The sequence below is a fragment of the Homalodisca vitripennis genome, unplaced genomic scaffold (assembly GCF_021130785.1).
Source record: "Homalodisca vitripennis isolate AUS2020 unplaced genomic scaffold, UT_GWSS_2.1 ScUCBcl_1560;HRSCAF=5338, whole genome shotgun sequence".
NCBI classification, from domain to species: Eukaryota; Metazoa; Arthropoda; class Insecta; order Hemiptera; family Cicadellidae; genus Homalodisca; species Homalodisca vitripennis.
The window spans coordinates 47,684-68,525 of NW_025777678.1; the positions used below are offsets into that span (position 1 = coordinate 47,684).

General features: G+C 34.5%; 1 protein-coding gene across 1 annotated transcript; it reads left to right on the forward strand.

Annotated features, from left to right (window-relative positions):
* Positions 1–1,263: 1,263 nt before the first annotated feature.
* On the forward strand, positions 1,264–18,957 carry LOC124371525 (3-ketodihydrosphingosine reductase-like). Its single transcript, XM_046829878.1, has 6 exons — positions 1,264–1,592; positions 4,213–4,378; positions 11,938–12,080; positions 12,710–12,901; positions 15,110–15,277; positions 18,826–18,957. The coding sequence occupies exons 1-6, from the start codon at positions 1,437–1,439 to the stop codon at positions 18,940–18,942; spliced, it is 942 nt and encodes a 313-aa protein (XP_046685834.1). The 5' UTR covers positions 1,264–1,436; the 3' UTR covers positions 18,943–18,957.
* Positions 18,958–20,842: the final 1,885 nt, after the last annotated feature.

Consider the following 20,842-nt stretch of genomic DNA (forward strand, 5'->3'; position numbering starts at 1 on the left):
TCACCGAAAAAAGTAGTCCCGATTATCGCCGTAGCCGTTTACTCCCCCCCCTAAAAAAAATTTTGGATGAAATAAAATTTGAAAAAAACCTGACTGACAATGCATTTATTCGTTTTTTTTTGTGTTATTAGTTCGTAGGGTAGTAGTCCATGTACTAATTCTAGTATAAACTCGTCTTATCTTAGCAGTAATAAACGCGCGCCGCTTATCTTTTGCCTGTAATGAAACCTGCGTTAGTTCTGTCTGAGTGTTGTGTGTGTAAGCAGTCATGGCGTGATCTGGGCTTGGACTTTGCAAGCTCGAGTTAATTTTTTTTCCAAAAGAGCAAGCAGCGCAAAGCGCTGCGCAGCGGGCAAGCATCGCGTGATCTGAGTTTTGAATACGCAAGCTAGGGTCTTTTTAGCGTGTGACAAGAACCATCGCACGCCATGTCAATAACTTCACTAATTATTCCTTGTCCATGTGGGTTTGTTTGTTTACGTCTGGCGGTCAATCGAAGCCGTCCTATAGGTCACGTGACCCGTCCGGCCAATCGGAAACCTTCCTGTTTGTCACGTGGCTACTGTCAATTCATCAAAACGTCCATGGTCGGCCATTGTTTTTAGTTTGATAGTCGAAAATCTTGTTATTTATGTGTTTTGTATTGCCAACATTTTTACTGCCAAAAACCTGGTTTTTATACGTTAGCGATAATCGGGACTATTGTTTTCGGTGAAATTACGTTAACCTGCGTTAGTATGCAAAAAATTACGACGATTGGAGCGGTAGTCGCTGAGCTTAATATTTACCAAAACTTGACTGAGATATCATGGTGGGTACACATATAAAAGGCATCGCCTCATTTATTGTTTTACGACAATCAATGTATAACGCCAGACACGTCTTATTAATTTGAACGAATTAGTTTATTTCCATCAATTTACAATATATACAGGAACAGATTATACACGTAATAATTATTATCAATCTAAAGGAACAAATAAAGTAACTACACAGGTTTCTTATAATAAATTGTTATCTTATCTGTCTGAGGAAAGGTTGCTCTAAGGAAATGGGTTCATAGGCATTTATTTAACTCTCAACGGCAGAAGAGTATAAATTGTAATATTATGTACCTCTCTATAATATGTATATTCAATTCACCCTGCAAAAACCTATACCCAGTTTGTCTAGATCATTTTCTGACTTTAGATGTATTTTATTCTTCACTCTATGACTGGCGACTACAGAACCGAAATACCAGCCGACAAAATAAAACTAATAAACAAAAAATAAACAAAACAAACTGAACTGACAACTCAACTCAATTACTCAAGCCGGTTGGTTGATATGTTGGATAGAGTGGAAAGTTAAAATAGTCCCGTTATTAACTCTGTTACTAATACACTAATTTCGTTCCAATTTATAAATTATTACAATCGATTCTTGTTTAAAAGATGGAGGACAAAGTTGATGGAGTGACAATTTTTGTGTTAAGTTTTTATGGTCCGATTCTGACAGCAATATTAATTTTGTTTGTATTTTTGCTGTTTTATGTTATGAAGTTTCAATCATCATTGAAGAATGATTCTTTTACAGGCCAACATGTGGTGGTAAGCTAATTTAACTGTAGAGTATTGAGGCTCATGAATAAACAGAATCACCTCAGAAGGATATATGGTTTAAGTGTATTAGGTTAGCCTAAGATTTTCTTTTATATGTTTTAAACCTCAGCTCTTGGCTATACTGGCTTATCTAGGTCACTTTGGCTGTTATTCCTGTCTGATGAACTTCCCCAGGATTTGAAATCATGATCTCTCAATGAACGAGCCGTGACTATATCCACTAGTCTACGGAGGACTTAGCCTAGGCTTACTAACATGGTCACTGCAGGCTGCAGTTTAATAGGCTAAGTGTCCAACACTCGAGTGATTGATAATATCAAATCGTCAATTAGAACGATTTAAATGCTGCCAGACATGTGTATTTACCCTCTTAAGTAGTTAGTTGTAAAAGCCCAAACTTTGTATAAAGAATTTGTATTACTGTATATAATCTAAAATGCATATTAACTTATCTTTGATCTATTATTGTTCCAATTCTGTTAATAAAAAAGTTAAATTATTATGTGTGTATGGTATTTGAGTATTAGCCGCTAGAGTTGGGAAATGCTGTTATTTGTCAGTAACCTATTACAAAATAATGTGTTGAGGTATTATGTTCATGTAACCTGGATGTATTTTTTGTTGCCAGAAGTGCAGGGTGATGCTGGAAAAAAACCAAATAGCAAGTTGCTTATTAAAGTTTGGCCTAGTGGTTTGGTGCAAGAAAAGTCCAAACTTTTGAAAAACACACTTTAGAAAAATTTTTAATAGTAACTTTAGTTTTATGAATGTGTTAACAATCATGTACCATTTTAGTTTAAACAACTATGACTTTTTAATAAATTAATGTATTTTTGACAGCATCAATAGATGCAAGTCTAATGCAAGCACCAAGAGCCTTTTGTTTAGAACTACACCTAGATGTTTAACTATATCAGAATATTTTAGGGTAGGGTACAATAAGCGGACCCGGCTTTTTATATCGAAGAATGTAACCATCGATACCTAATATTCGGATCTCAAATCCTAGACTATCAATCGCTATAAAAGTATTTATAGTCCTCAATAACAATCACGTGTTTTAAATTAAAATATGAGTTTAATATTTACAGTGATGAAACAAATTATTATAACCAAAATTAGGAAAACTGAAGACGAAAATATTTGCTCCTCTCACAGTTACAGTTGTTTCTTTCCCACAGATTTCACATAATGGGTTTTTCGGTACGAGTCCAACATGTTGAAGCTACATAAAACATGTCTTATCATCTTTCAAAGCAATGTCGTGTAGTTTTCTAAAATTGACTGGCTACAATCACTTGACAGCCATTTGCTTTCCAGTGCTGCCTCTATGGATTCGTATGCTACTCTGTCAAAAGCTCCTTTAATGTCCATAAAGACACTGACTAGGGCTTCCTTTTCCTTCAAGGTATCTTCCACTACCTCCACTGTTTGACTTACTTTCAACGTATTCATGTAGACTGAGTGGGTATGCCAGTAAGGTTTCATCTCATATGTGTTTATTATTTTTTCCATAGTTTTCACCACCAAAGGAGGTTTGGCTGATAAGCCTGTACAAATTAGGTTGAGATAAGTCTCTACCTTTTTTCTGAACAAACACCACAAGTGCCTCCTCAGTTCTTTAGAATAAATCTAAAAGCATAACAGTTCCTAAACAGGGTTTTAAGGTTATTTAAAAAGAATATCCAACCCCTCTTGTATAAGGGCAGGTAAAACTCTGACTCCGTCCGCCCCCTGTGATTTGAAGGCCTTGAAGGATGTAATAGCCCATTTAATTCTTTCTGATGTGATGATCCCTTTTGGCTGTTGTCTGGACTTAGCAACCTTCTGACCAGTCCTCTCCTCTGCCATAGAATAGAAATTCTCAACCTGTGGCGAGATTCTACCCGGAAAATGCATCTACAGCATCAGTTCCAATGTCTCCTTACTCTCAGTTAGGCTGCCTTTTTCCTTTAACAATAACCAAAGAAGGTTTGAGTTGTCAGTTTGGAGTTTTATGAAGCTTAGCACCCTATAGTAAACAGTTAAGGTTTTTTCAAAGGTTTCACCAGATTCTTTTGTTTTTCTTGATTTCTTACATTAATCTTAGGCATTATAGTATAGAACCGTTCATCTGACCTTCTTACCCTTTTAAAGTGAGATTAATTTAGTTAGATGGCATGTCTTGCAGGAGGCCTCGAGCACTGCCTGACCATTGTTTTGTAAGATTAGACCTATAGGCGGGAGTAAAGATGAATGTGACATACAGGGTTTCTGAAGCTACTATTATTAGAAATAGATCCCTATCAGAAAAATGAGTTTGAACTGAAAAAGTTAGTTAAAGTGGTAGAAAATGTCATAATAAAAGACCTGTGAGAAAAACTGCCCCCTCAGAAGCAATAGTTTAAAGAAATATGTGCCTTGGTACACAAGGAGGCTAGAAACATTTAAAAACAAAACGAGTAAATTCTATATAGATATACCTAAAAATAGTTGTACATTCCTGTAACAGTTTTCAGATGTTATTTTAAGGTATAATTTAAAAGCTTGCACATTGTCTCCTCACTAATGTTTATGATGTATGAGAGTTAGATCATGTGTGTTTGCAACATGGATGTAATGTTTTCAGGTTACAGGAGGTTCTAGCGGAATTGGGAAAAGTGTAGCTATTCAAGCAGCAGCAAGAGGTGCTAATGTTACCATAATTGCTCGAGATCCAAATAAGCTGAGATCTGCTAAAGAAGAGATTTCTCAGTCCTGTTCGTCATCTTTACAGCGAATTGTTACCATTTCATGTAAGTTTAAACAAATACAGTGGCGAACTCAAATAAATATGAGTTCATTTTCATTGAATGTAAACTATTTAATGCCTGCCAGTTCACATGTTTATTGTATGTATTTACATATAAACTGAGATTCATGTAAAGTAAGTAAATACATAAAAGTAAACCATTAGATTTAAAGAATAGTGAGAGGAGGCATTACTCGCATTGGCAAAATGGCCCCTTTACATGCTTCTTTAAAAGAGAATGTAAATTACACAACCACTTTTAAGATATTTCCTACACACCAGGTAGGCAGAAAAATTTAATAACTTGTCAACTGATATCGCTAGGAACTGGCTCTTTTTCCTCTCTTGGGACAAGAAGCAGAGAAACCCTCTCCTTGTATTTAGCCCTAAAACGACCTTTGCACTGCTTCTGAAGTGACAGGATATTTAGGATGGGTGAGGTTGAGGGTAGAGGTTGCCTCCTATCAAGATCCACAAGGAAACTTTTTTGGCTCTATTCTCAGTCATGTCTTTTGGGAAGAAGGGGAGACCAGCTATGTACTAGCTCTCCAATCATAGCGGACAGAGGTAATATGCCTTTATGTTTAAGCTAGTACCCTTAACACTTAGGTAACCCCACGACTAGACATAATCTACTCTTGCACTCCAATATCTCGACATTTTTGGCCAGTGCCGCTCCTGGACATCACTAGAGGTTGCCCAGATTTAAATGACACATCGGTTTTTGCAGTACCCAGTGTAGGTTTAACTGAGAGGTATAAACCAGCCAGAAGTGAACCCTCCTGGAGTAAGGAACCGGGTTATTCAAAACCAATGAGGTGATTGGAAGGAGAAGTTTGAACAACGGGGTGATCAGTCTTTTTGTAAGGCCTCAGGGTGTGATGTTCCATCATGAGTGGACAGATTGTTGGTCTTATAAAGAGCTGCATTCCTAACGCCTCATTGGAAACATCTTTTGATTTGTGGGGCAGAAGATTTAGCCCTTGGAATGAGAATATTGAAGGGAAAACTTATTACCATTTAAAAGTACCCTTCATAGCAGATCGCCAGTACTGGACCACTGTCCTTCACTAGTGGGCTCTTTATCATCAAGGGCTGATTCCACCATTTCAGAGCATGTTAACTTTCTTCTATGTTATGATACAAATTTATAAGTGCTAGAATATTTTTCATATTTTAATAATATATAAAGCCCTACAGTAATCTGTTTTAGGAGGATATACAAAGATGTAAACCTTTTGTAACTTTGAATTAGAAATTTCCTATAGAATAATTGTATAGCATTATTTATTTTACTAATTATTTTATTTACTTTACATATACTTAATTAACACCTTTTACTTTGTGACAGGAGAGTTTTAAGTGTTGGTTTACGTGAGTTTAAAATTTAGTTATTAAAACATAAGTAACCTGTATAAGTCCCAACTTCAAAATAATATTAAGCTATTTTTTCTATCAATATCTTTTTCTAAGTTTAAGTACTTATTTTTTAAAGTGTTTTACAATTAAATTCTTGTATAATTTTAAATTTTATTTGATTTGTTTGTATAATGTGTGATAAAATAATTAGAAATTCAGTAAAACATATATAGCCAAACCAGCGACACACATGGAGCCTCTCCCGAACACATCACTGACACCTCACACCACCATTAACTGTAATATTGGAACCTTCAGAATAAAACATCAAACTGCATGCCATAAAAAAATAAACTGTCTGTCAAGCCCCCTTCCACACAGGCTCACCAAATCACCATCTAAAAGAAAACGGAATTCTTCAGTGTCTCACTCCAGATGGAAAAAAGTAGGATAAAAAAGAAGATAAACACACAGTGTAATAAAAACAAGAATTATCACTACAACAGCAACTAAGAGACAAAGTATCGGTCTTGAGAAAAAAAGCGACCACAAATTTAAGGTTACAATATCCCCTCCAATCACGACGACAAAACTTGAACCAACTGAAATGATTGAAGATTTTTTTGAAAAAGCATTAAAAATATCTGCTCAACACAAATGGCAGGGCTGAACAACACCTACTCTCAGGATGGAAGGTCTCTTTTGGTAACAAGCCCCAAGAAAAGAACCAGGGAAAAAACACCGAACCAAACCAATAACATACCATAGCATAACAATCCTTCATCAAAATATTCAAGAAGTTTCCAACAAAGCCAACAGATTGATACATTTTATAGAGACTGTAACACATACACCAAGTACAGTGGAGTCCCGCTAATCCGAACACGTGTAATCCGAACGTCGGTTAATCCGAACAGGTCTAGGAGGAATTATTTATAACGATAATGAACAGTTATAGGAACTAATTACATAAAAAATGAAAATGGGTGCATCATTTCGTAAATAAACAAAGAAAACTTTAATTACATAGACATACAGTATTTTATTAAGACAAATTGTGTACGGTACAGTACATAAATAATGAAGTTAAATACAGTACCAAATTGAAACTTATAGGTTAAGTATGAGTTAAATTACTGTATTAAGAAGTGAAATCAAACAAAAATTGGACGTACAGTACTGATATTATTATTGAGTACAATATTAATTGTTAAAAGACATAAATTCAGTTATTGTCTTCTGTCGCATTAAAGAGAGTCTATTGGATGACGCGTAGTTTCGTACAACTATTGAACGCGTGGACCCGTACAATATCCAGTACGCTCACATTGCTTAGCAATAGAACTCTCACACTAAATACGGTAAATGTGCTTAGTATTCGCAAACACGTTTATTTGTCAAGAAATACAATGCAACAGTCAGAAAACATGTTTTAATAAAAATGTTGATAATTCTATAACAAAATAGACCAATTCTCAAGTTTAAAACCGTATTTTTCTGTAATTCTGGCTAATCCGAACAATCACATAATCCGAATAGAGCTCGGTCCCAATTAGGTTGGATTAACGGGACTCTACTGTATAGTAATTCTAAGTGAACATGGACTCAAATTGAAAATGTAGAACTATTACCAGGGTACTGCCTTAAATCACATTTCAGCAGAAAACACCATAGAAAAGGGGAAGTAGAAATATTTGTGGCTGAAAATCTTGCAGAGTATACAGAACCAATAGATATATCACAGCACTGTGAAGAACTTCTGTGTGAAATGTCGCTGATCCAAATAAAACGGAATAGGACACACCTTAATATCTTGGGTATATACAGACCACCAGACGCAAATATAGATGAGGCACTGAATAAACTCTCAAGCACTATTGACACTACCAAAATAGAAAATTCCCAAACACTTATTATGGGGGATATCAATATAGACGTTTTCAAACCAAACAGGAAAATTATCAAACTAAATGAAATACTAGCATCTCACAACATACATAGATTGAGCCTACCACCTACAAGGATAACTATGCTATCAAGTACATCAATAGACTGTATTTGTACCAACATAATGGAAGAGAAAATCACAAGCAAAGTAATAGAAGCCGGACTTTCAGACCACACTGCACAAATTTGTACAATCCTCACAGAACTCCCTACTAAACAACCTATCAAGATGTGTAGGAGCTTCCAATTAGAAAACCTGGATGAACTGAAATTGCAGCTTTCTAGGGAAACATGGGAGGATGTAGTCAAAGCTCCTACCACAGAGGAAGCATACAATGAGTTTTAACTTCATCCTCACAAAAGCCTTGGACTTGGCATGCCCCTGGAAGAACAAGAGATCTAAAAGAAAATACAAGCCAAAACACTTCTCAGACAAGGAAGCACTCAGACTAAAAGAAGACTATTTAACATCTCAAAGACGATATGAAGTGACAGGGAATGAAACCGATAAAGAAGAGGCAAATGTAAAAGAGAAAACCTATGATCAAAGACTCAAGCTACTTAGACAACAGGCATCCACTAAATACATAGAAAGGGCAGTAAACAAATCAAAGGCCACATAGGAAGTGATAAATAACGCTCGAAATAAAAAGAAAAGCACTTCAGAGCTCAAACTCCAAATAAATGGAGAATTATCATCCTGTCCCAAAAAAGTTGCTCACTGCTTTAACACATACTTCATAAATACAGCTGAAGAAACTCTAAGTAGAATCCCAGACTCTGAGAGAAAAGCATTTCAACCCATAGTCCATGAGCCAATAACAAAACTAAATGCCATCACATATACAGATAAATCAGAAGTCAAGGCAATCATCTTTGAATTAAAGCCGAAAAACTCTGCTGGCATAGATGAGATCTCCTCCAAAATGCTGAAACACTGTGTGGACGAGCTTACCTTCCCCCTTGTCACTATCTTTAACAAATCTTTCAAAGAAGGAAAGTTTCCCTCAAGACTGAAAATCTAAAAAATCTATCCCAAGTTTAAACATGGTGAAAAGTCTGAAGTAAGCAATTATAGACCGATCTCGCTTATTTCAACTTTTTCTAAAGTCTGTGAAAAAATTGTGTTAAGGAGACTGCTCCAAAAACTACCTTCTCAGTGATTGTCAGTATGGTTTCACTACAGGAAAATCTACAACCACAGCGATGATAAAGCTAACTGAAACCATTGTTGACAACTTGGAGGCAGGTACGAGGGCTGTTCAGAAAGTAACCTCCGGTTGGTCACAGTGCGGGTAGTGGAGGGGAGTAGCGCGCCATCTGTGCATTCACGCACTAAGCAGGTCAGTCGGCATCAAGCTGTAGTCGAGTGAACATCGTACCTGCGCTAGTTTAGTTTTTGTGGCAGTTTGAAATGTGTGCTGCAATAGAAAATACCGCCAAATGTGAAGTGCGTGCTGTTATACGGTTTTTTTACAGCCAAAGGATACTCTGCAGCAGCTATTCATCGTGAGCTTTGTGCCGTGTACGGACCACAAGTTATGAGTGAAGGAGTTGTCCGTGAATGGGTACGTTTATTTAAAAGTGGACGAGAAAACGTTCATGATGAAGAGAGGAGTGGTAGACCATCCTTGGTGACTGACGAACTCGTTCAGACAGTTGATGCAAAAGTTCGTGAAAATCGACGTTTCACAATGGCGGGGTTGTCTACTGATTTTCCACAGATTTCTAAGACTCTTTTGTACGAGATAGTGACAGCAAGATTGGGTTACCGTAAGTTATGTGCACGATGGGTGCCCAAAATTCTTACCGACCACCACAAAACTCAAAGAATGGCCTCTGCATTAGACTTTCTGTCACGTTATGCGGACGAAGGAGAACCATTGTTAAACAGAATCGTGACCGGTGACGAAACCTGGATTAAGTACGTAAACCCTGAGACAAAAGAACAATCAAAGATGTGGGCACATTCAGATTCGCCTACCAAACCAAAAAAAGCCCGGCAAGATTTTTCTGCCAGAAAACTGATGGCAACGGTGTTTTGGGATGCCAAAGGGGTGTTGTTGGTTGAATTCATGGAACGTGGGACGACCATTAATCAAGACGTGTACTGTGAAACACTAAAAACATTACGACGGGCTATACAGAACAAACGCCGTGGTATGCTGACTTCCGGTATCGTTTTTTTGCACGATAACGCCCGTCCTCACTCTGCTTGCAGAACAACAGCCCTTCTTAAGTCCTTCAAGTGGGACGTTTTCAACCATCCACCTTACAGCCCAGATCTGGCGCCAAGCGACTATCACCTCTTCATGCATATGAAGAAATGGCTCGGGTCCCAGCGGTTTGATGACGACGAAGAGCTCAAAGATGCGGTCACAGGCTGGCTCAAGGCACAGGCGGGTGATTTTTATGCAGAAGGAATTTCAAAGCTTGTGAAGAGATACGATAAGTGCCTCAATCGTGATGGAGACTATGTCGAAAAATAGTGCAAAGATGTAGTTGTAAGATGTATATATTAAAATATTTTTACTTAACTTGGTGTATTTTTTTCAATCGACCGGAGGTTACTTTCTGAACAGCCCTCGTACTTTCTCAACAGCAATTCTACTTGACCTAAGTAAGGCGTTTGATTGCCTCAGTCATGAACTCATCATTAAAAAACTAACACACATGGGAGTAAGCGAAACTGCTAACAAATGGTTTCAAAGTTACCTCAAGGACTGACAAAAGCTAATAGAACTGAAGCACACTCACAGAGGAAATACGATCGAAACCTCTCCCAGTTCAAAGAGGAGTGCCTCAAGGGTCGGTACTAGGACCAGCACTTTTCATCTTGTATGTTAACGACATGCCACAGTACCTAGGTGATTTCTGCTCCCCTTTAATGTATGGTGACGATACAACGCTTCTGTTGAATGGACAATCACCAGACGACCTAGCAGAGTCATGCTATGTTGCTCTAAACATGGCATACCAGTACTGCAATGGAAATGACTTGGTTGCAAACCCAAACAAAACCAGCCAGATAGCATTTGGAAGACGAGCATCTGAAGTCAAAGTTATACCAGAAGTACAAATGGAGACAAGTTCCTGGGACTGACAATTGATGAGAATATGACCTGGCCACCACATATAGATTCCCTCTGAAAAAAACTTAACACCAGTATGTTTATGATCAAACAAATAAAATCCCTTAACAACACTAAAACAGCTAGAACTGCCTACCTCTCTTTTTTTGAAAGCCAGCTGAGATATGGCCTTGCGGTGTGGGGTGGCATATCAGCCACAAATCTAAAAAGAATTCTGATCATCCAGAAGAAAGCAGTCAGAGTCCTGGCAGACCTACAACATATGGAAAGTTGTAGAGATGCTTCCATTAATCTAAAAATTATGACAGTTGTTTCCCTGTACATATTAGAAGTCGTGTTACATGTCGATGGAGAATACCTGCCAAGAAATAGAGACATTCACAGTTACAATACCAGAAATGGCGCACTGTACAACCTCCCAGCACACCACATGAAGCTGTATGAATCTAAACCATCGTACATCGGCAGGAAATTCTTCAATAGGCTACCACAAGAACTGCAACACAAGAGAAGCTCCTTACTGAAAGCAGCGTTGAAGAAATGGCTATTGGACAGACCTTTTTATTCTCTCGAGGAATTCCTACAAGGAAAATTCCAGAACTGACCCAGCCACCTCACAATAAAAGGCTATTGTAATTGTTTAAAACAATGACACCATTTGTAATCTTGATTCTGATTCTGATATATGTAATAATTTTTTTTACTACCAATGGAAGTCTGTGTTTTTGTATTTAATTTTTTTCTAAGTTTTAGAATAGTATATTTATTTTATTCTTACTTACTTGCAGGATCTGATTTGCCATTTAGTTCTCCACCATTTGACTAATCTACACTTTTGTGTACTTCTATATATCCATATCAGATTTTACTGTTGTTAAAAAGTTTAAATGAAAACAATGAAAATGAAATGAAAAAAGTTTAAAATAAAAAACGTATTACTAGTGTAAAAATATACCTCAAAACAGTTTAAAAATCTGTTCAAAGATCAGGCAGTATAAGTAGATATCAGAGGAAAAGTAAATGGCCAGTTAAATACAGTTAAAGAATATTTTTCACATTTTTCAGTCATAATTTTAACTTGTTATTGTTTTGAACTTACCTGTAGAAGAATAGATATAGATTCTGAATGTTCACCTAGTTTTTGTTATACTTCAATTGTGTTTAGTGGATGTAACCAGTGATGCTGAGCTGGTGGCAAAATCTCTCGCGGAAGTGGAAGAAGCATCAGGACCAATCTACATGCTGATCAATTGTGCGGGACAAGCTGTGTGTGGAAAAATCGAAGACACTCCTATAAATGACTTTAAAGTAAGCCCTAAAAAATAAGTCTTGATAATTAACAGAATAAGATGAAGCTTTCAAATGTTTAGGTTGTGACGACTCTGACTAGTAGTGCATGCAGCATTAGTTAATATACGATGGGAAGTACCAGTGTTATAAGTGGTCTGTCCAGTAAATAAGTGAAATGAGTCCATAGAATCTTCATTTAGCAAAATTTAGTCTACGTTGATATTGTCCCCTTCAGAGAATTCTCCATTTGTTGCTATGCCCTTATTCCATCTTCTTCATTGAGTGGTCTGAGGCTAAACAAATGGCAGTGAAATTGCGTTTCAGAGAAAATTTTTCTGTTAAGACTTAACATAGTGGTCTGTTTTTGCTATTATTGTTGTAAATAATAGCAAAACAGAAAATATAATTTTTTCATTAGAAAATGCTATTTGAAAATGTTTTAAGCCTATAACACTAATAGGAATCTTCTTAGATAGTAGATTAAGCTGGGAAAGCCATGTAGAAAGTCTTTGTAAGAACATTTCTGCCGGCAGAGGTCACATTGTCATGATCGTTTAACAAGTCAGTATACCCATCATGAGATCATGATGGGCCTCAAATTTTGTTTGTCATGATCTTCTAACAACTCTGTATACCTTGTGTTTCAGTACATGATGGACCTGAACTACTATGGCACTGTGTACCCGACTAGAGCAGTTCTGCCAGGAATGAAGGCACGAGGCAAAGGTCACATTGTTATAACTTCGTCTCAAGCTGGTATGCTCGGGATTTATGGTCTTGCAGCTTATAGTGCTTCCAAGTATGCTCTGAGAGGATTTGCTGAGTCGTTAGATATGGAGGTTTGTCATGATTGATATCTTTATAATCACATAAATAATCATGGTTTGGGTCATTGGCTACTAAGTGGTTATTTATTTTTAAGCTAACCCTTTTGGGACTGAAAGAAAAAAATACCACATCCATACCACATCCACACCACTTTTTTGGGATATGTCCCAAAACTGCACAGGACATTTATCAGTTACAATTATAAGTTTTTGTAATAAAATCATAACTACAAGTCCATTCAAGATAGGAAGCTAGTTTTAGTACCGAAACTTGTATTAATGTATTGTCTTCATTAACACATAATTGGTAACCCTTTCAAAACATCTAAAAATATTAACTAATTAAAAATTTGTTTTAGATTTGTAGTAAAGTTTAGTGTGAAGGCAAACTAAGCATATTTTACAATGGAAATTATTTTCATTTTACTCAGTATATTATATTGAACAAGAGTGCCAAATTTATGAAAATGTAATAAAAAGTAAAAATGGTTGTTATATTTTTTCACTAACAAGTATATACATATACACACAGAATGTTTCAAAGTTACGTATATGATTTTGAGAAATGATTAATCTTGCTAAAAAAAAGAAAAAATGTCCTATAAACACATTTCATAAAATGCTTTGTTTTTGGTCTGTATGCCTGTTTGATTTTTACGTAAAAACTCATTACCCAAGTGTTCCTTAACCTACAGTGTTGCAATTTTGCATGGCTATTTGTCTATTTCAAATGTAACACTTGTAAAAGATGAATAAAAGATCTTAATTAGTTTCAAAATGGTGGCCAGTTAAAAATGTTGATGCTAAATTTCATGGAAATCATAGTAGATATGACAAAATCATAACGTACATAAAAAAACATCTTTTTAAGTGATGAAACATTTGACACATCAATTCATAATTCATAAATAATTTAAAAAAAAAATTACTTAGTCTTCCAGACACATAATTAATATGATCAGCCCAAGACAGCTTACAATTCAAATACATATCCAACAGCTTTACACTTTGACAAAAATCGGTATTACAAGCGGAAATGGTATTATTATTTAACTGTACATTTTTAGGAAATATTAATTATTATATATAAAAGTAAAGTTACTATGTAGCTTTTAGTATAAATTTAATACCCAACTTAGTTGTCTTTTGTAAGAAATATGCTTCTCTAATCTTTGGTTTATATTTTATTATTATTATAGGAACCAAGACAGAATCGACTATAGAATAAAAAAATACTGAAAATGAATTAGATTAAAATCACCATAAAAAATACACTTTTAAATGTATTTTCTTGATCATGGCTAGAACGCAAACCCATTGACGTCGGAATGTGAGTCAACAATTCACTTGAATCAGAAGTGCTCATACAGGTGCAAAACGTATTAAATTGTTGCTAGCATTGCAGATAAAGAAGACAAAGTTGTCTAAACTTTACTGTATATTTAAAGATTGATATGAGATCTCGTATCTTAGTTGTCTTTTGACAGAAGTATACTGTTCAAAGCTGTGTATTTATAAATATTTTCTTGATTGGAAGGAAAAAAGGCAAAATCATTGTGGAACAAAAATACTAAGACTGGAGTAAATTACAATGGTCATAAATATAAATTTTTTAACATAATGTTTTCTTGATCCTGGCAAGAAGGCGAACTCAACATTGGCGTCAGAAATATAATTCACTCGAACTAGAAGTGCAAAACCTACGAAATTGCATGTGAATCCATTGATAACTGCTAGCTTAAGTATATTTTCAAAATAAAAATTTTGTTTTTAATCTTTCAAAATCATTTTTTAGCATTTTATCAAACATTTTATATCATTGTTTCTTTTTATATTAAAATTTGTTTTAATTTTTGTTAATCATTATTTGTGTTATTGTATTAAATATTTATCCTGATATTCTACTCAGCCATACATTAAAAAATAAATAAATGTGTTTGAACACTTGTTATGACTCTTAACACTGAAAGTTGTGAATTGTATTGTACTGTACTGTACTGAAAAGTAATTAATATAGATTTATGCTAAAATATAAATAAATGAAATTAATTGTTTGACTTTGTTTCACAAAATGTTCATTCATTTGAACTAATTGATTGGTTTTATCATGTCTAAAATGACGATTAGTGATCAAATTGAGAGTTAATGACATACAACATAGGTACATATGTATGATATTGAGTTGGATTATTCAATTATTTTGTTTGAAATCAATCAAAGGTACGTCCATATGGTCTGCGAGTGACGGTTTGCCTGCCTCCTGACACTGACACACCAGGGTTCGAAATAGAAGAGAAGAATAAGCCGATGGAAACCCGCCTCATCTCCCAAACTTCAGGTCTCCTATCACCGGAAGTCGTGGCTTCACAGCTACTTAGCGATGCAGTTGTAAGTGGTTTTATTGATCTCTTATGTAGAGTATTTATCTTTTTTTACATACATTGATGAAAAAATCTTTTTCAGCATAATACAAAGTTTTACCTCTTATTTTTTTGTTTAAATTCTTTTGGGTAATATTTTTTACGAGACACAATTATAAGAATATAAGGAAACAATTAAAAAAGAATAACTATTATTGATTACAATGAAGTTTTTGTATCAAAAAGTTAATATTATGTTCTAAAATTAAAAACTTAAATACTGATATGACCAATGTAATTCGTTTGTATAATACATGTAATAAAAATGATATTTTAATACCTAGCCATAGGCTAAAGTCTTTTACTAAAAAACCAACATACATTGGATCCAAATTTCTTAAATCCATTCCACTTGCTATCAAACAAGAAACAAAACATAAAATATTTAAAAGAAAGCTTAAAGCATACTTGTTGGACAAGGCTTTATATTCATTAGACGAATACTTTGATTTGCAAATCAGGTAGTTTTATTTTAGTTTTATTATACTCTTATTATACAGGGTGATTCATAAAGTTCTCCCCCCACTTCTACAGCACATTGTACTAGTAAAAATAATGAAAAAATGTTATATAAACATAGGTCCGGAAACGCTTCGTTAGCGAGTTACAGCTAGCGAAAGATTTCGCCTGAATTCCTGGGTAAAGAGTAAAATAAAGCCATACTGAACTTTTGGAAAGGTTAATTAAGTAAGAAATATCGTGGATTATTATGTATTTTTACCTGATAAAGCTAATAAAATAGGTTTCAGAACTGTACCTGTAGTAGTTTTTGAGGGATTCAGGGTTAAATGCAAAAAGTTGGGGCACGAAACAATGTTTTTTTAAGTTTGATGTACAATAACTTTGTTAAATTGGTAATAAATACATAAAATCAACAAACATTAATTGTAGAGAATTTAATTCTGAGAAAATTGATATAATCAAAGTCTAAAATAAAACAGAAATAAGTACCAAAAAATCGATTTTATTCAGTATAATACATTACTAGTTTTAAGCAAAATTAATCAGGTTGGGCCAACCGTACCCACCTTTTTATAATAGATGTTCGAAAATGAGGCCATCATTATCAATACATTTTGCAGCACGTTTGTGTATTGCTTTTGTTGCGTTTCTTAATTTTTCAGGACTTCCCTGTATCTGCACAGCCGAATCCATAATACGGACAATTAATTCATCACGAGAATTCACTTTTGTCTTGTATACAATGTCTTTCATCCATCCCCAGACGCAATAATCCAATGGAGATAGATCTGGTGATCTTGGTGGCCAAGGGTGAGGCCCTCCACGACCAATCCAGTGTCCAGGAAATTGATGATTTAAGTAAGCAGAAACGGCACGTGAAAAGTGGGGAGGTGCTCCGTCATGCTGGAAGTACAAATTTTGTCTGAGATGTAAAGGAACATTCTCTAACAGCTGCGGCAACTCTTCTTGAAGGAAATGCAATAGAACTCAGCATTTAGGCGTCCAGGTAATATGAAAGGTCCAATCAGCCGATTGTGCAAAAGGCCACACCAGACATTGACGCTAAATCGGTGTTGAAAGTTCTGTTCCACTACCTCATGTGGATTTTCTTCTGCCCATGAGTGTTCATTGTGCAAGTTATTGACACCATCCCGAGTGAATTGTGCCTCATCCGTAAACAAAATACGCTTGTAGAGTTGATTATTAATATTCAAAAAGTTGCAAAACTCCAAGCGAAGCGGACCATCCCCTAGCTGTAGATGTTTAACCTTTTGTTCATGAAACGGATAAAATTTGTTTCGATTAAGTGACCTCCACACCGTTGACTGCGAAACTCCTATCCGCCTAGAAATACGTCGTGTACTTACACCTGGACTGCGATGAACAGTATTAATAACAATATCATCATCAAGTTATTAATGACAGCTCGTTCATAATTGGTTCTAGTACTTGGTAGTGATCCTGTTTCCCGAAGAGTACGAAAAGTTCCTGAAATTGTTTTGGTGTCTGGAATCCTCCTATTAGGGTAACGTAGTTCATATTCTTCTACAGCAGCTCTAGCATTACCATTACAGTAACCCAAAATAAAAACCATATCAGCGTATTTCTCTGATGTAAATAAGTAAGGCATTTTTTTGCTGAATAAACAATCGAATTATAACTCACAGAAAAATTGCATTTAATAACACGATTCACAGAACTCGATCTCCTGCTGTAGCTTGCAAAACACCACTAATACACAGTTCTAACGTAACAGTACAGAATACCATTGTTGATCAGCTGTTATTCGTGCGTTACCAACTTAGAAATTAATAAAACAAAAAACTGCATTTCGATGATTAGTAAACAATAATGGGAAAATGTTTGCTTCATTTATTTTCGAACATTTGATGTAAATTTTTATTTAAAAAAAAAATACAACGTAATAAAACATGATATTTTTATTTACAAACAAATTTATTTAACAGTTAATCTTGTTTTCTCAATTTATCTCATCATTAAGGAACAAACGTTTTGTTTTTGTTTTATTTTAACTGAATACCGTACGGTATTTCTTTACAGCTAGTAATGTATTATACTGAATAAAATCGATTTTTTGGTACTTATTTCTGTTTTATTTTAGACTTTGATTATATCAATTTTCTCAGAATTAAATTCTCTACAATTAATGTTTGTTGATTTTATGTATTTATTACCAATTTAACAAAGTTATTGTACATCAAACTTAAAAAAAAACATTATTCGTGCCCCAACTTTTTGCATTTAACCCTGAATCCCTCAAAAACTACTACAGGTACAGTTCTGAAACCTATTTTATTAGCTTTATCAGGTAAAAATACATAAGAATCCACGATATTTCTTACTTAATTAACCTTTCCAAAAGTTCAGTATGGCTTTATTTTACTCTTCACCCAGGAATTCAGGCGAAATCTTTCGCTAGCTGTAACTCGCTAACGAAGCGTTTCCGGACCTATGCTTATATAACATTTTTTTCATTATTTTTACTAGTACAATGTGCTGTAGAAGTGGGGGGAGAACTTCATGAATCACCCTGTATATTAGTGTTTTTAGTTAGTTTAAATTGACACTATTCAAACGTTACAGCATTGTAGCTAAAACGAATAAAGGTTTTATAACTTTGACTTTGATGTTTATACTGAAAGCTCTTTATTCTAATCCAATCTCCTTATAGAATTTTAAAGAAATTGATTTTAATATGCTTTATTATTATACTTATATAAATTGTTAAGCTTAGTTTATTATAAATACAAATGTTGTTTACTGGGGGATATATTTTGCTCTTTACTTATACCATGTGGTTGAGTTTTTTGTTTACAAGTGGAAGATCAGATGTTGAAAATCTACGCATGTTTTTTTAAACATGCGTGGTGCTGGACATTAACTAACACTTTATGCATGTTCCTGGACATTGGAACTGAAAGGGCTAACATATATGTTATTCCATAAAAATCAAGAGAACTGTGGTTAAGACCAAATACAAAACTATTAAATATTTATATGAATTTATGCAATGTTTGTTTACCTTTTTGACAGGCTGGTAAGTTCTTCAGTACAGTGGGTTTTGAAGGATTTATGCTCACTACTGTCTGCGCAGGGATGTCTCCCGTCACGTCTGTTGTTGATCTCCTATCTCAGGTAAGGTATTCCTAAAGTTTTACTAGGCTAAGTTTGTCATTGTTGATTCCGTAGACTATAAACTGTGAGATAACTTGTACATGAGTCTCAAGAATACCATCTTTGTTGTCATTTTCTTTCCTATGGTTTTTAGTACAATAATGTCACTCGTAAAAATGTATTTAAAATACTTTGTGTTAAGTCCAATAAAACATTAATATTAATTAATTTAATATTAATTTATTTGTTAATTTTTATTGTTATTATATGTATATGTTGTTTTATATATATATGTTGTTTTAATTTATTTGATTGTCAAATACTGCCGTTAATATTGCTCTCTGTACTGTTTTATATTAATTATTGTTATGTTGAGTATTTTATAATATTAGGCATATTTTTATATGTTTTAAAGTTTGTATTTTAACCACGCTAGTCTACATAACCACAGCGGATGTCATCTCTACTTTGTTATTTAATGATTGCCACTTCTTAAAACTATTTTAATATATGTTATTAATAGTTCTTTGACTAAAATTTGACTGAAATTCGACTTTGTCACTGCGTTTAACTGCCATACAACAGTAAAAATGAATGGATTTGATTTGACATTTACAAAGGGTTAGCTTATTGCTTGTACACTTTTTAAGAATAGAGAACTGTAGCATTTTTGTATCACTTGAATTTATTTCATTTTAGACATTTTTGAAACATTCTGTGCACAGGTCAGGCTTTCCTAGACACAACACGTACAAAGTAGTACATTTCGTAATGTTTTTTTTTTTTTTTTTTTAAAGTTATAAAGTTTAAAGTTTTAAGTTATATTGATGTTGTACAAGGATATAGCAAAATCAGATTTGTTGTAGGGAACATACAGAACAGAAGGGCTAGAGCTCAAGGGCCAACACTTTTATACATAACTGCTCTGTATGATTTGTGTATAATTTTTGGTTTTTTAACTATTTTCAACATTTGTATATTGTATAAGATTAATATACTAATTAATATGCACAATTAAAATCTTATATATTATCATTAATACAAATTCTAATGAATAATGTTACATAAACCTTAAAAATCAAACTTAAAATTCAGAATTGGGTAAACTACATATATACTTTATTGTTACTAGTGATGAGAGCTAACATATAATGTTTTGCCTCTAATTTACATATAAAACACAAATTGAATAATGTAACTTTTAGTTTATCTTGAAATGTGATTGCCGTTGCGGCAGTTATTAGAAAAAAAACCATAAGTCTTACTTCATGGACTGCTGATAATGAAATATCTTAGTTTCATAAATTTGAGCTATTGGCATTGATGGCAAACTGCTGAGTGGTGTTGGCTTATAGAAGATCTAAAGCATATACATCAAAATGGTACTTACTTTAAAATCATGCCCGTTAACTGATAACTAACAATAGTTGATAGTAATTTAAACTAAGCAGTGAACCAGGAATTCGTTTGAAGTGTGGGTTAAAAAAATATATGAGGCATATCCAGAAAGTAAGTCTGAGAAAGCTCTCAATGTTGGTTAGACTGGTGTGTGTGTAACCTGATTCCTCTACTCTGCAACAAAACCAGTTCGAGGGTAGTACGTTGAGAAATGTCAATGCGATAATACATTTTGTGAAAAATATCAATGCAATCTCCCACCAAGTGTGAAATATGCGGTGTTATCTATTATCTCATTTGGAAGGTAAAATTCCAAACAAGGAGTGGAGAAATTTATCCCCATATAGTTTGTAGCATCTCAAAAATATTTGCATGGCCTCCACTTGATTTGACATGTGTTGGTCTGTCACCTCTTTTGGAACCCACCTTGCGGACAGTTTCCGATATCCAAGGGTTTCTGTGATGGTTTCGTGTGACAGAGATCTGGATAATTGTTGAACTATCGCAGAAAAGTTCATCCACAGTCAATCTGTGATCG